The following is a 16158-nucleotide window of genomic DNA, read 5'->3' as shown; positions in this document are numbered from 1 at the left end:
TAGTAACCTCTGTTTTATATTTTGGGTATTGTTTTGTTGTATTCTTTTAGCCTTTACTGCAAATCAGCCAGAGAACTTCATTTATTGGTTGGTACAGATGTGCAGTAAATAAACTTATTTATATTGCATGTAAGTGCCCCATGGGCTTCACATGCATTATCTTAGTTATCCTTTGGCCAGCGTTCTTATCCCCATCTTGCAGCTACAAGGACTGAGGCTTGGAGAGAGGGTGGGGGAGGTGTCTGCATGATTGAATTTATTTAAGTGATTTCCTTGTTTGTTGCTTACACTAGCTCCTAACACAGCTCAATTATTTGATTCTGTGTTTTAGTTGTAAATGGTAATTACTACCACAGTTACAAAAACTAAGGTACAACACAAGAGAGTCCTTATCTCACACAAAAAGCAGCAGCAGCAGCAAAGCTCTTAGACCAAGGTCTACATTTCACCTCACATGACTCACTTAAAGCTACAGAGCTTTATTCTAAGGCCTGTGAACAGAATTGATGTTCTCTAGGATTTAGTCTTCTGAGTTCATCAAATCACAGTTAAAATAGATACCATGCACTCCCTTTAACATCAGATTTCTCTTTTTAAAAAAGGAACTTTATAAAAGAGTTGGCTAGAGTGGGCCAAACAGTTGTTCATCTATACCTCTGCTTTTTAATATCTAGTATTACATGTAAACAATGATAGTCTGGTAACTAGTTAGGTCACAAATACTGGAAATGTCAGAAATCGAGAAAGATGTGATCACATGGATTTCAAAGGCTAGCACTGGAAGCTTACAGAAAACTTGTTAAAATACATTTAAAAATCAACACAGGTTTTAACACAGCTGCAGCTCAACAGTTATGTTAAATTTTCCTGATTCTCAACTTGGCTGTAAGCCTGACTGAGTTCAGTCAAATATATTTCCAATAAAATTTAGGATTATACCACTTTACAGATATTTAAACTGTGGTTCTCATGTCCTGATGTGGTGGTAACTCAATAAATGTTGATAAAAGACTGGATGATAACTGACCTGTTCTAACAATTTTATCATTTTATTAATAACTTTATCTAACATGCATAGATGAATCCTCATTTCACAACATGAGAAACCATGCAGAGGAAAATTTAACTGCAGCTGGAGATTCAGCAGTGCACTAACTAAAAAAACAAGATGTAGTAAAATGTTTTGGAGTTCAGAACACTTGCAGTTTTAAAATTTTAGCATAAGCACTTTTAAAGATAAGGGACTAGAAACTGTGCATAACATGTTAATTATTCACGCTTTCCAAAAATGTTCCTTTAAAGGGTTAAAATAGTTTTAGGGTTTTTTTATAATTAAGCTGCAAAACTGAAGTCTCTTGGCAAAGGTGGGGGACAAATTAGCACTTATCTACTAAAAGTAACATGCTGGTCATACATGCTTCACTGCTTTAGCAAAAAATAAAAATACAGCAAAACAAAAAAGACCATTTTTTTAAAAAAAAAATTAAGTGCAAACCTAACCATGCCTTCTTAGAAGTCAGTTGTGCTGAATTCAGTGGGACTTACTCCCAGGTAACTGGGGTTAGGACTGCAGCCTCAGTATGGTTTGAGGAACTTACAAATAAAACCTGAATTCATAGCTACAGTACATTGCTTCTGTCTGAAGGTATTAGCACTACAGACCAGTTACTTTCAATATCTGGAGCGTTACTGTCCCTTTAAGAGACAATGGAAGAAAAAAAAATACACTTTTACAGAGCCTCTTGCACATATGTAAATTCCTGTAATGGGATGATTAAATAAAAGGAAGAACATTGCTGGAATCTAATTTAGAATATTATTTTAGGATAAATTTCAGGCATTTTCTAAAATGATTTTTAGCCTCAATTCTCTATATCTATAGGTGTGGGTGGGTTTGTTATCAGCTAAGTGCAAAAGGTACTTTTGGCAAAGGGGCAAAGGGGGACCATTTGGCAAGCCAAGTGTCAGCATGAGTGACTGAGTGAAATGGAGAGGATGGCAGCATTTTGTAAATTACAGGACTGTCTCCTAGCAACAGACAACACATTCAGCTCCACGTGACTAGCAAAGGCCCAGAGAAAAGCAGAGAGATTGAGGGGGAAATGCAGTGACAGTCATTTAATAGCTTCCACCACCACCCTTAAATTAATTACTAGCCCTCCCCATCCAATCTGCAAATGCATCTCACTACGGGACAGGAGAGAGGCGGGGAAGAGGAGCAAGCAGAAGGAAGATGATGCGCAGAACCAGCTCCCCACCTTTCGTATCCAGCTCCACGTGGATGATGTTGCCCATGACCGATGTGTTGTGTAGATGCTGCACTGCATCCCGGGCTCCTTTGACTGTGGCAAAGATCACTTTGGCAATTCCCAGGTGCTTCTTGTTTTTAGGGTTGTAGAGGATCTCCACTTCTTCCACTTCACCGTATTTTTTGCACATGTCGGCCAGGAAGTTTTCACGGATGTTGTCATTCAACTTGGCAAAAGTGACTTGTTTGGGAGGAACCGGCCCCACGTAAAACTCATCGATCTGTAGGTTTGTTTTTGCACACAGTGTAGTAGGAAATTAAAAGCCAGGGAAGGAGAGGGAGAGAGCAACGTTAAGGACTGTAAGCAATCACATCTCTTGGAGCAGAGAGGGTTAAGAAGCAACTACTGAACTTTCAAGGTATTTCCCTTCCACTGCAATTTATAGACAAATACTGAACTTTTGCCTCAGCAATAACTTTTAAAAAATTGTTTTAAATAAATCCATTGAGTTATTAATAAACACACTTTTGACAAGCAGAAAGCTCAATTGTATTTTGCAACTTTATAACATCGATGAACTAATTATTCAACAGTATGAATAAAGATGCAATCAGATTTATATCAAGGACACCACAGTTCTCAATGCATGTACCTTAAATTTAGGGACAGAGAGTTCCAGCTCTTTCGTTTTGGTCCATATTCGCCCTATCCTTGGATCTCTGACACAATCCACTGGGGCAAGACCCGGGTTCTGAGGAGGAGAGGGGAGTAAATTGACTGAAGCTTGAAAAAAAGATACGACCCACCGATGCAACAACAACAAAAACCTATGAAATTTGGAAGTTTACAGCCTTTAAAACCGAGGAGAATGTTCTCCAGGCAGGGCAGACACACACATGTCAAATAGCAATTCTGCAAGGAATCACAGGAAAAGAAAGATGCAGGTTTTATCTTCCGATTCTGACAGGCTACATTGTCAGGGGGTGTAACTTTAATATGATTCCTGAACATTTTGTAGTAATCTTCATTTTTCAGGTCGTTAAGAATTCCTCCTTCCCACCGACCCTTTAGAAGGGTGGCTAGGTACTAGAATAAAACAAACCAGGGTTGGGGGAAGAGAATATTGCAAAACATTTCATTTGTAAAAATAATGACCGCTTACAGGAATGCTAAAATGCTGCCCATCGTAACGATAGAGTTTGTGCTGTCCTTTTTTCAGAGCTGGGTCAATAATCAACTTGTAACTTTTCCAATGGTGGTTTTTTTTCTCGGCAGAGGTGCTTGCTTGGGAGCTGCTCTCCATTCCGTTGATCCAACCTGAGGAGAAAGCAGCGAGGGCAACCAACGAAGTTAAAATTAAAAAAAAAATACATGTATGAAAGATTCCCGTTTCAGAACTGCTTCCTCCCCCCCCTCGCAATACCGTCAAGCTGGGTGGGGGGAAGGGAAGGAAAAAGACCGCACACCCAGACGCCAAGCCGGGGTGTCCCCCCGTGTCCCCCCCTCCCGTGTGCAAGCAGCGAGACCAGAAAGAGAGCGAGAAAGGAGGAGGAAGAGGAGGAGAGAGAGAGAAAATACCCATCTCACTTGAACTCTGCTTTTTGCCATGGTCTTCGGGGTGCTTGGCTTTTTCTCCTGCCTTGATCTCTTTGAAAGACATCGCTGTTCGGTGCCCGACAGTCTCCTGGCCGCGAAAGGCGAGCTCCTCTTCTCACATTGGGCTGGCTACATTACATGGGTTTTGAAAGCCTCCTGCCTCCTCGCTCGCTCGCTCTTTCTTTTTTTTTTTGCGAGCCAACACATATTGTGTGTGTGCTTTCTGCTTGCTTCTCAGGCATCCCACAATTCACCGCTATGGAGCTCGGCTAATGGCTAACCGCCCTCAACCGAATGCACATTCACAGCAGCTGCATCGCGCTGCAAAGCCCCCAGCCCGGCCGCCCGGCCGCGCCTCCCCGCCCCAAATAAAGGGCCATGCATTTTTCCCAGCAGGATGCGGCCCCGCCGTGGCTTTTCCCCCGAGTTAGCGGCGGGGCCAAATCCCCTTGGAATCTGCTGGCTACATTTACCTAAGCGCCAAACTGTTCCTAAACAAGATGGACATAGGTGGGACAAGGCCCCCCCCGCCTTTTTTTTTCTTTTTTGGACGGGGATGGGGAGGGAAATAAAAAGAAACCCCCTCCCCACAAGACACCCGGCGCTCCAAAAGCCTCTAGCTCTCCCCCCCCCTTTCTTTCTTTCCCCCTTTTTCTTTTGCAAGTTACATCCCAGGGAGCTAACCGGGGCAGCGAGCTTGGCAGGGATACTTTTGCAAGAAGCCGCGGCAATGTTTCCACCGCCGATGAATGGGGAGAAGCGGGGGGCGCCCCCGTTTTGTTACAATTTGTCAATTTCGGAGGGAGGAAGGAAGGAGAGTAGCAGCTTTGCTTATTAAAGGTCCTGCGCAGCCAATCAGGTCGGACCTTCCATTTTGTTTCAGCTAGAGGCTCTCTTGGATCTCTTTCCCCCTCCCCCCGCTTCCTTTCCCTTCCCTTCTCCCTCTTTCGCCTTCTTTTCCTCCCGGGGTCGCCTTGTTGGGGCTTCGTGTTGTTTTAGCTCGACTTGTGCTTTTGGTTTGTAATTTGGCCGTGCTTAGGTAATTGGCTGGTTAAAGGCACCAGGCGGGCGCAGCCAATCAGCGCGCAGCTTCCATTGGGCTTGAGTTATTAGACGCTGATCTAAAAACATCCTTCAGCAGACAGCTAAGGAGAGGCCAACAGATCAGGCAGCCATTTTTCTGCAATGGAATTAAATGGCCAACTGGGTTTTCCTTTGTTCCAAAAGGGGATACTTGATTTGAATGAATCCACAACCATCCATTTCAGGACTTCTCAGTGTCTGTGTTAATGTCTGACAACATTTAGAGGACTAAAAGGAAGAAGGAAGATTTTATAAAAAGATCTGGATTTTTCCCTTTGATTTGGAACCCATCTTTGTCTTGTATATAACTAGGTCATGGCACGCCCTTATGTCAGCAGTAACAATTTTGAGTTACCAAAAAAGTAAATACATATGTATTTTTGGTGTTTGTTTTTGAAAGCTTTTCTTTGCCTGAGCAAAAACATCTCTAGATGTAGCTTCCTGTATTAAACACTAAATACCTGGCCATCTTTTAAGTTAAATCCTTTCGTGCTAACAAGGTAATGTTTTAAATATAGATGTAGGAAACGTGAATTCTTGCAAAAAAAATCATTAGGAAAAGTTTTTTTCCTTTTACATTGTAAGTACCCAATCCATTCTGTCCTTCTTACTAAGTGTAGTTTTTCATGTTAAATGTTACTGGAGTTCTCCTTTAATTTATTTTTCCAGCCTTCATCTGCATGTCATTTTTTGTCTTGTTTATCTAAACCAATTGCTTCTGAGATACTTTTTAAGAATAAAAAATATTTAGCTAGAGATGCTTAAAATGTTTACATACAGTAACTATTAACCAGGTGTATTCACACTAACATGTAGCGATTTATGTTTGAGATTATGTTAAAAATGTGAGTGGGAGGGGAAGGAAAGACATGCAGCCTCCTATGTGCAGAGTAAATCTGTCAGAGGAATTTACCGATTGAAGTCCGGAGTCTTTTTAAAAAGTTAACTGGATGTTATTAGTCAAAATAAGTAAATGTATAAACTTATTTTTAATCAAAACTCATACAGAAATCTGAACGAGATCTAATAACTTGCAAGGTTATAAAATAGAAGTGATGATACAGGACTTAACGTATACAGTATTTAGAAATTTATTTATCCCCCCTCCCCCCAAAAAATCCCAACCATAGACTCCCACAACTTCACCTTCAGAACTGCATTCAACTATGGTGTGCGGGTAAGTAAAGCCTTTTGCCCTTGCAGTGAAACAGAACAGGCCTATGCAGCAAATGTTTTAGTCCAAGGCGGATATCCGAGTTACTTTCTGAGGGGGGGAAAGGTAGCTAACGTTCTTGTTTGAAAGTACATATTCAGAATCTATTTTTTTATATCTATTTCCAAAAGCTACTTCCTTTCTTTAGCCTCCTGTAACAAAGTGCTTTGCTTGGCTGCATCTTTGTTGATTTCAAGAGTTTCTCTCTGCAAATCCATAATGGCATTATAGATATGCTAAACTGTTCCCCTAAAGTCAATCTGCAGACAGAGGTGGGATTTTTTTAAAGGCAAACCAACAAATAAACGCCAAGTGGTAGAGAACTAGTTTGAATTCTTTCTCCCTCTAGTTACTGCAGGCTTTTTTTTCTCCTTTTCATTTTACAACAGAGGCGTTTCGGGGACAACAGCAATTTGAGCAGTAAAGGGAGACCCTGGTTTGCTAATATGTACTGTAAACGAGTTTTCTTTTATCTTGAGAGGCTCCTGATGCGAAAAATAAAATCCAAAATGGAGGTTTCCTTTCCCCTGCACAAGAAGAGTCGCTTGGCAGCCTTGTACTGTTTTTGTTGGGAAAGCTTGTGACGCGCTTGCTATTTCACAGCAGATTTTTCCAGAGCTACAGCTACAACAAAACTTCCAGCTGGCTTTGAGAGAGACTTAATTTGCAGAAATAGCCACTGCCTCTTGCACCCAGTCACCCCCTGGCTTTGGGTGTCGTGAAAAGAGGCTCGTTTTCAAGGCAGCCTTCGCAGTTCCTGCTCCATATGAGGGCGAGCAAGCCGGGTTTCGTAATGGCGGCTGTCTTCTCTGTGCTGCGGCTGTTGCTTTTGGGGCAGCACCAACGCTTGATTTCGTCAAGGCTGTTTTTATCGGGCAATGCAGGACAGAGCCCTTTCTCTCTCCTCTCTCCCGCCCCCCACTTTTTAAAAACGTGTGTGAGGTTTGTAAAAAGTAAAGCAGGAGAGGGTCAGTTTTCTTCTGTCTGCTTTCCCCCCCCCCATTTTTAATACTGGTGGGGGTGGGCAAGAGAAGAGAGAACGGTTGCCATTTCGTGCAAGTGCTTTTGCAGCAGCGAGAAGAAACGTAGGAGCGAGCGCGAGGCAGCGTGTAAGAGGAGATCCTGGCGCGGCTCCAGCTCCTGCCTGCTGCTCTACTCGGCACTCCCGGGGGTGGGGGAGGGAGGGGGGAAGACGGCGGGGGGGAGGGGAGGCCAGGGGCAGGCGAGCAGCCCGGCTCTTAAAGAAACAGGGCGCTCCTGTGGTTTAGCAGAAGACAAAGGCGGCCTTGGTCCTTTGTGTCTAGAAACCTGAAAACGGGCTTTCCCCTCCTCTTTTGCATGCGAATAATGAAGACTATGGTGGGCAGGCAGCTGCTGCACAATCCAAGCAGCTCGATAAAGGCTCTAAATCAGTTGGTAAATGCAAAGAGCGGCTTTCTGCAGTGCAGTGAGACTGTTTTCTCAGGCATGGCGTTGCTGGCTGGCTTAGTGGCTGGAGAAGCCGTCCTGGGACTGATCTCTTGAACAGGTCTCTAACTCCTTACCACGTGTCTCAAAACAGGTCTCCCGGCATTGCTAATCTTTTCTTCTTTTCCTCGCCCCCCCCATGAACCCTAGAAAGGGTGAGCTCGACGATGATCGAGGAGGAGGAGCTGACAAGGGAATGCGTGGTCTGTTGTCAGACGAGAGTGGGCTTTCTGGTGGCATCTATCTGCTTGTTTACAGTAGGTAGGGTTTGCCAGGCATATTTCCGTTTAAATGGCTTTGCTTTGCTTAAAGGATTTTCCTTAACACTGCAGCAGCAGCACCCCTCCAAACAGAGTGGGGTTGGGTGTTGCTTATTTCAGACAGCCAGATTTGGAGGCTCTCCTTTCCTTGAAGAAATGAGCTGACAGCCCTGACAGGAGATACTGAAGACAAGACGTTAGGTTGCTAGTAGTTTCCTTGCTGCATTGTTACTCGAAATTTTCAGAAAACAATCTGGCAAAGCCGTGAGTTCCTTTCTTGGAAACTTTAGTGCAGCATTATTTAAAAAGCTAACCAAAAAATTATACCTCTTTTTAAAAGATGTATTAACTGGATGCCTTGATTTAAGGGATGGATGTCTTCCTACTTTTGGTGGAAACATAAAGGTGAAATCCCGATTTGTGACATTCCTCTTCCCCACCATAGCAATAACCCATAATAGGTGGTTAAAATATTTGTCTTATTATGAGTCTCCTGTTTGCTGGCTTATTGTAAAATATTCAGCAGCAGGAGGCGGGTGTTGTCTTTTCAGTCTGTGCAGAGTGAAGACATTCCATTCCACCACCATGTACCAAGATCTGCTCCAACAGTAAAACCTGTTTTTCAGGAACAAATTGGAGGAGCGGTCTGCCTGTTAAACACTGAACAATGTCATGCTTCTGGTCTTTGTGGGAGGAAAGAGCATAAAGTGATTGCCTAAGTGAAGTGCCTTGCCAGTTGCTGGTAGACTAGGGAAACAATCCTAAGTATCCCTCCTAGGAAGTAAATGCTACTGACTCCTGATTTGTCAGAGTAAACACACTTGCATATATGTTGTTTGTTCTTTTAAGGTGATGTTGGGAAATGGCTTTTTGTGTGTGTGTTCTGAACTAAATAAGTCAACTCTGTTGAATTGCAAGTTAGTTGATTACAAATAAGTATTGGAATACAGACTTGGTGAATATGTGTACTTCCTAAGAAATCTTAAACTCCCTGGCTACTTACCTTTTCCTCTCAGTAAGTGACCTAGTGAAAAATGTCCTTATATATACCTTGATAAATAGCTGGTGTGGCAACAGGAATAAGGTTAAGTCTGCCAATTGTGGGTGCCTGTATCCCTGAGATTCCTGCTGCAATTGTGTTCTACAATTGAAGCGGTTGGCTTCTTAAATGCCTTTCAAATGAGTACAAAGGAGGCACAAGCGGTTGCTAGAGAGATCAGGCTTGCTCTCGACATCCTTCCCAAAGCCAAATCCTGTGTGCACATCCTGCCTCCTTTCTGCATTACCATTACAGGCAATATAATGTAGGTCACCATGCATATTCTCCTTGTGTTTCTGGCCAGGAGAATCTTTTTTCTTTACTTGCTGGATTTGCACCCCTTTTGAAGGATACGGAACATTATCTACTGTACTTTTGAAATTTTCTATCACTTAATGTACCGGTACATGCTCGGTAATCGTTATTACAGCCCTATACAGGTAGGCTAGTATTATACCCATATTGTAGATCTTGGGGCCTAGGTTGAGAGATAGTGGATTGTATACAGCTACTCAGTGACTGAGCTAAGATATGAACTGTAGATTGCAGTGAACCACTGTGCTACACTGACTTGTGCTACAGGCTTGTATCCTGTTTTGCTCAAAAGTAGACCCATTGAAGTTAATAGACATGACTTAGGTCCATTAATTTCAATAGGTCTACTATGTGTAGGACAATCTTTGGCTGCAACCCACTGTGTTTGGACTTCCCTATAGATTTGCTTCAAATGGGAACCACTGAACTGCTAAAAATCTTTTGTTTTGTCATAGCTTCAGGTGGAAGAAGCTATTTGTTTTGTCTCTTGGTATATTCTCACTGTGGCAAATGATCCTCAGCTTATGAACATGGACTTTTGGGGTTACCTCCCTATATTTAGCCTGATAGTTTGTTTCTTGGCAGTGGCCCATAACACATATTTTAAAGAAACAATGTATAACTGAATGGAATGCTTGAATTGCTTTGAATATCTTGCAGCTTTTGGCGGGAATTTTCAGGAGGAAACTTGCTGATTTGACAGAATCTTAAAAAGTATTAGTGCTCCTCTTGTCCCTGGATTACAGTAATTTAACCCTTCAATGTGGCTGGCTATTTGCCTGTAGCAGATAGTTCAAAATATCAAGTGTGTTTCACTTGGTTCAAATTTTATATTCAGCTTTCTGTTATGCAAAAATTGTAAACAAAAGCCACCCATTCTTCCCCACTGCTTAAAATTAAACATTTTGTGGGTCAGTCTATATGTGTAGAACATCTAGTACTATCCATCTAACCTAAGATAACGGACTTCTTCCCCATTCTTGCCTTCTCTTCCTGGGTTGAAAACATGCAGTAGTTTCCTTTTTATGAACTGAAATCATGCTTGCTCTGAAAAACAAAATACTTTAAGCTGCAGGTAAAAACTCCTGAGCTTATCAAATTCAGTCTGGACCTTGACTACGGTAATTGCAATTTTGAATTAAAGGCTGGTATAGAAATGTGTTAAAATAATACTTGAATGCTGTGGGTTAACAATAGTTTTGGGAGTCCTCTCTTCTCACTCCTACATTTGTTAACCTGAGGACTTTAAAAATACATTGTTTTCTTAAATCTTTGCATTTTCTGAGTCATTAAAATATTACAAGCTGGGTCTAGATTAAAGTTTCAAGAATTATTTGCTCTCGAGATCATGAATTTCTGAAGGTAAAGGAGATCACAATTTTTCCTCTTATGATATTTTTCTGTGAGCATACCCATCACCACACTGCTAATTTTCCAGTGAGAAGGACTGAAATACACTCCTTGTATTTGTTCTATATGTGAAAAGGGCCTCTTTTCTAAATTACTTTTAAATAATGACCACCATTGTGTAAAAATGCTGGGGTTTTTTGCCCTTGTAGAAAACATGCAAGAAGGGGAACTGAGACTAAGGCTGCTATAAATTCATGTGGGATTTGATTGCCTGTATTCAGCTCACAAAATATTGTTTAGTGCAGGGGTAGGCAACCTAAGGCCCGGGGGCTGGATGCGGCCCAATCACATTCTCAATCCAGCCTGCGGACGGTCCAGGAATCCGGGTGTTTTTACATGAGTAGAATGTGTCCTTTTATTTAAAATGCATCTCTGGGTTATTTGTGGGGCCTGCCTGGTGTTTTGACATGAGTAGAACGTGTGCTTTTATTTAAAATGCATCTCTGGGTTATTTGTAGGACATAGGAATTCATTCATTTCCCACCCCCACCCCCCCAAAAAATATAGTCCGGCCCACCACATGGTCTGAGGGACGGTGGACCAGCAAACAGCTGAAAAAGGTTGCTGACCCCTGGTTTAGTGCTTTGTGTCTATACTGAACAGCTTAATGGTCAGTATTTCAGAAGACCAAGTGATTTGCAAATGAGCTTCTGTGAGGAAAGGGAAAGCTGTCAGTTCAGCTGGGGTGGTTTTCTTATATGGGAGATGGCTGAGAATTGGGAAAAGGACCCAGGATACAAGATAGTTACAGAAACTTGGAGCTGATAAGGATAGGACTATTGTAATGTTTTCTTCATAAGGCTGCCCTTGAATATGATTTTGAAATTTCAAATGATCCAAAATGCAGCAACCATGGCTGCATGATAGTGCTCTCTTCATGCTGCATTTTGGACCAGTTGAAGTTTCCAAATCACTAAAGTAATTCCATCTGGAATTTACTAGAGTGGAATACAGGGTCCAAATAATTTCAGCTGGCAAACCAGTCATAGCTGGAAATGACAGTGCCTCAATGACAGTTGGGTCAAGGAACGTCCCCAATATAGGAATCTGCTCCTTCTTGGGAGTGCAACTCCATCCAAAACAGGCTGTCTCCCCACAACCCAGACTTCAGAACTTGCATACTCCTATCTTGGCCCAATTTGAGGTATGCAGTTGGTGTCTAAAGCTCTAAAACATTTGAGCCCCAAATATCTGAAAGACTGTCTCCATTCCTACTGATGTTCTTTGGTGTTAAGATCTGCAGAGTGGGCTCTCCTGGTAGTTCTAGCACCTCCAGAAGTGGTGGTCCAGGAGAGGGCTTTCTCTGTGGTAGCCCCTAAATTGTGGCTCTCTCCACAGTGGTAGTTGCAGTTTTTGCCATATGCTAAGACATACCCTAGCCTTTGAAAATTAAGGTATTTAGTTTTGTGGGACTCACCTCTTTTGTTCAATTTATACAGTTCTGTTCCATTTGGAATGGTTTTACGCTTTATCATTGTAACGGTTTAGCTGTTTTTTTTATCATTGTGCATTTCTATTACTGTAATCCACCCTGGGATCTTATTGTGAAGGGCAGGTAAGAAATCTTAAATAAAATATGGGAGAAGGCTTTCCATCATATAATGGGGGCCCAAATCATTGTGTGTTGATGTCAGCAACTTAAATTGGGCTCAACAGTAAATTGGCAACCACTGCAGAAGACTGGCTGGTATGATGTGTGGCTGGCCAGAAATGTCCACTGGCAGTCTCATTGCTGTGTTCTGAACTAGTTGCAGCTTCTGAACAGTCCTTCAGTCCTACCCTGTAGCATGAAAAGGAAAACTAAGGCCCAGGGGCCGCCTTCTAAATCCGGCCCGCGGATGGTCCAGGAATCAGTGTGTTTTGACATGAGTAGAATGTGTCCTTTTATTTAAAATGCATCCCTGGGTTATTTGTGGGGTCTGCCTGATGTTTTGACATGAGTAGAATGTGTGCTTTTATTTAAAATGCATCTCTGGGTTATTTGTAGGGCATAGGAATTCATTCATTTTTCCTCCAAAATATAGTCCGGCCCCCCACAAGGTCTGAGGGACAGTAGACCGCCCCCCTCCTGAAAAAATGTATTGCAATAGTTCAGCTTGAAAGTCACCAAAGCATAGATCACTGTGGCCAAGCTATCTCTGTACAGGAAGGGCAAGAGCTGGAAGTAGGTAGTCCTAAAAGTGCCATAAATGGATTAAGGAGTACTCCTAAGCTACGTATCTGTCCCTTCAAGTGGAGTGCAACCTATCCAGAACACGCTGTTTCCATATTTCCTGGATTTGAGAAACTGCAGCCCATTACCAGCTCCTCCCAGTGGTTAAGCATGTGAACAGTTGCTAATTCAGATGGTATGAAAATATAAAGCTGGGTGTCATCAATATGCTGTGGTTGGAATATTTCACAGCTTCAAGTCAAAGGGGTTTGAGTGCTTTTCCTTGGTATGTAGGGCTTTCCCTCTTCAACCAAGGGAATTAGATGACACCTTTCTCCAGATCCACTGATGACATCTTCCAACAGCTTCATTTCAATGTTAACAAGCTTGAAAGACAAAATTGACCCCTGAGGGACCTCACAGGCTTAACTTCCAAGGCACTAAAGAACAGTCTCTTGTAGCTACTCTCTTGGGAGAAGAATACTGCAGCACAGCGCTCCTGATTCCCAAAGCTGTTCCAGGGGAGAGGGGAGTGGACAGGTGCTGCAACAAGTACTTGAAGGGACAAAGCTATGTGAATACAGTTGTACCTCGTGTTGCGTTCAATGAGGGTTGTGAATGGCGCGGGTTATGAACGCGGTAACCCTGGAAGTGTTTACTTCCTGGTTTCGCCGCACGCACAGAAGCGCTCCGCGTGGTCTGTGCATGCGCAGAAGCGCGATATCGCTGCTCAGGTTGCGGACTTTTCAGGGTGCGAATGGCACCCCGGAACGGATCGTATCTGCAACCCGAGGTACCACTGTACTGGATCCCCGTTTGACTGCCTAGGACTCAATAATGATTCCAGGTTGACTTGCTTATCCACAATCAAATCATGGATAGTTGCTGGCTTACACTGTACACACCTGGCATATGGTAACACCAACACCAGACTAGGATGGTTGGCATGCATCTAGCTGCATAAAGGTAAAGGGATCCCTGACCGTTAGGTCCAGTTGCGGACGACTGGGGTTGCGGCGCTCCCTCACTCTATAGGCTGAGGGAGCCAGTGTTTGTCTGCAGACCGCTTCCGGATCATGTGGCCAGCATGACTAAGCCACTTCTGGCGAACCAGAGCAGCACACAGAAACGCCGTTTACCTTCCCACCAGAGCGGTACCTATTTATCTACTTGCACTTCATGCTTTTGAACTGCTAGGTTGGCAGGAGCAGGGACCGAGCAACGGGAGCTCACCCCGGGGATTCGAACTGCCTACATTCTGATCACCAAGCCCAAGGCTCTGGTATAACCCACAGTGCCACCCGCATCCAACATCTAGCTGCATAGCAGATCCTAAAGAGGAATAACAAATAATAATAGCCCACCCATCTGACTGGGTTGCACCAGCCACATTGGGCAGCCTTAATATATTCTAGTCCTTCCTGGGACCATACACAACTGCCTGTACAATCACCATACCAGGCATAGTGTAAGTAACACTAAATCTGTTAGTCAGTAAATGCAAACAAGATTGATTGGAAGCCAGTGATCATGATGCTAGGAAGAAAAACATTGCCTTCAAGCCTTTCCTAGGCTTCCTTCATGCATCTGGTTAGCCACTGTGAGGAGGTAGATCTTATTCTGGTACAGAAGACCACCTGTTCTTATGAGTTGCAAATAGGACTGAGATTACACTGTGAGGAGGGTCTAGTGCAGGGGTCGGCAAGGTTTACCTTGCCTGGGCTGGATTGTGCGTGAGCACGAGTGCCCGCAATTTCTGGCATATGCACAGATGTGATTTCCAGATCTGCGTCTGCAAGCACGGCTTTCGGCACCACGAAAGCGAGTCGCCGTGCTGCATCGATTTAGCGCAGCGCGTGGGGACACGCCAAGCAGGCGGCTCAGTTGGGGGCGGATCCTGGGCTGATTAAATTACCTCTGTGGACCGCTTGTGGCCAATGGGCCATAGGTTGCCTACCCCTGGCCTAGTGAACAAGGGAACTCTTACCAGTACGGCTTTTATCACTGCAGCACAGTAGCTTAACAACAAAAACTTGGGGGAGGGGAAGCTGAATTTTACATCATTCCGCTCAAAAATTATGTAAATGTTTAGATTTTGACTGTGTGTCTGCTTTCAATCATCTTTTGAGTTTTTCTGAAATAAGTGGAGAATACAGTCACCATTTGGGCCACCCTACCCTTGGATAATTACTTGCTGTTTGTGAGCAAGTCCTCCCTTCCCTTTTAAAATCAGTGTTAGGAAACTTATTTGCATAAATATCTGTGTATTTGTAGGTTGGAAAAACCTGTGTAAGATTGAAAATACTGAGTGGTAAAATCACACATGCTTGAGAATGCCTGCTTTAGAACAATATCATCTTGTGACATGTAAGCAGTAAATGAGGAAGTAGTGTGATCCAGATTGCTTAATGTAATACAGGAAACTTGGGGCCCTGCTCTTACATGCTTTATGATAGAGGCCACAGCTCATTTCCTGTGTGCTCTATTAGCACTACCCTGGAACAAATGTATCTCATGTTTAGTTATCATTGGAAGTAGCATATTGTAATACATGTATTTATTAAAACTGATTTTAGAGCCTGACTGAAGATCTTAATTGTTAGGACCATTTCTTCAACTATTGGAATCATTGGAAGCTGATTCTAATAGTGACCCAACTTTGTGTATCCAATAGAAAATAAGTGGGAAATTCAGTTGAAGGAACCAGCTAGTATGGAAGAAAAATCATACTACTTGTGCTATTCGTATGATTTGTGCAACATTTGAATTTTCCTAATATGGGTTAATGATTGAATGGTGTTACTTTAACTGAATGAAAGCCAATGTCACATGATACAGACAGCCACCATTTACACACATGCAGTATGTGTGCAACCGTGTATTAGGGTTGAGTGATATATATCTATATTGTCCAAAACCGGTTTGAAGTCCATATGATATCTGTTTCATAATTTTTGACCTGGCAATATATTGCAAATCATTAGGGTTTGCTTTTTTTTCCCTTTTACAAAAATCACAATGTGGGAAAAACTGTGAAGCCAGCCAGTGCTTCTCTTGATTCCTGCAGCCCCTTTCAACTCTTGCCAGCTCAGTTCTCCCCTGCCTCATGAAGGGGCAGTGAATCACAAGAGCAGGCACCTGCAAAAATCATGATGCATAGAAAACAGTGAAGCCAGCCAATGCCTCTTCATAGCTCCAACCTTATTTCAGGGATTGTGATATATATTGTGATGTTCAGCTAGTGATATATTGCAGTGTTGAAGACCAGGTATCACCCAGCCCTACCATGTATACACGCATCACACCGAACCTAGAAGTGATCCAGAAATGTCATAAAGACAGGTGTTTGAAGGCTTTTTCAATGGGTTTCAATT

General features: G+C 42.9%; 2 protein-coding genes across 3 annotated transcripts in view; one reads left to right on the top strand and one right to left on the bottom strand.

The window, feature by feature from the left end:
* SETD1B (SET domain containing 1B, histone lysine methyltransferase) overlaps positions 1-4394 on the bottom strand; it is a 46251-nt gene extending 41857 nt beyond the window's left edge. Inside the window, exons 1-4 of one of the 2 annotated variants that reach the window (XM_033174187.1) lie at positions 3837-4394; positions 3412-3566; positions 2902-3000; positions 2259-2529 (exon numbers count right to left, since the gene is read on the bottom strand). In XM_033174187.1, coding sequence (XP_033030078.1) covers positions 2259-2529; positions 2902-3000; positions 3412-3566; positions 3837-3909 — 598 coding nt within the window. In that variant the 5' untranslated portion in view covers positions 3910-4394. The remainder of the gene's footprint in view (positions 1-2258; positions 2530-2901; positions 3001-3411; positions 3567-3836) is intronic. The other variant, XM_033174188.1, reaches the window with a different exon arrangement.
* Positions 4395-4781: 387 nt separating this feature from the next.
* The window catches only part of RHOF (ras homolog family member F, filopodia associated), a 28848-nt gene continuing 17471 nt past the window's right edge, over positions 4782-16158 (top strand). The window contains exons 1-3 of the mRNA XM_033174186.1: positions 4782-5508; positions 6059-6105; positions 7759-7865. Coding sequence (XP_033030077.1) covers positions 7776-7865 — 90 coding nt within the window. The 5' untranslated portion in view covers positions 4782-5508; positions 6059-6105; positions 7759-7775. The remainder of the gene's footprint in view (positions 5509-6058; positions 6106-7758; positions 7866-16158) is intronic.

The sequence above is a fragment of the Lacerta agilis genome, chromosome 17, assembly GCF_009819535.1.
Source record: "Lacerta agilis isolate rLacAgi1 chromosome 17, rLacAgi1.pri, whole genome shotgun sequence".
Taxonomy (NCBI): Eukaryota; Metazoa; Chordata; class Lepidosauria; order Squamata; family Lacertidae; genus Lacerta; species Lacerta agilis.
The sequence above is the reverse complement of the archived record's forward strand: the minus strand, read 5'-3'. Positions and strand labels throughout refer to the sequence as shown.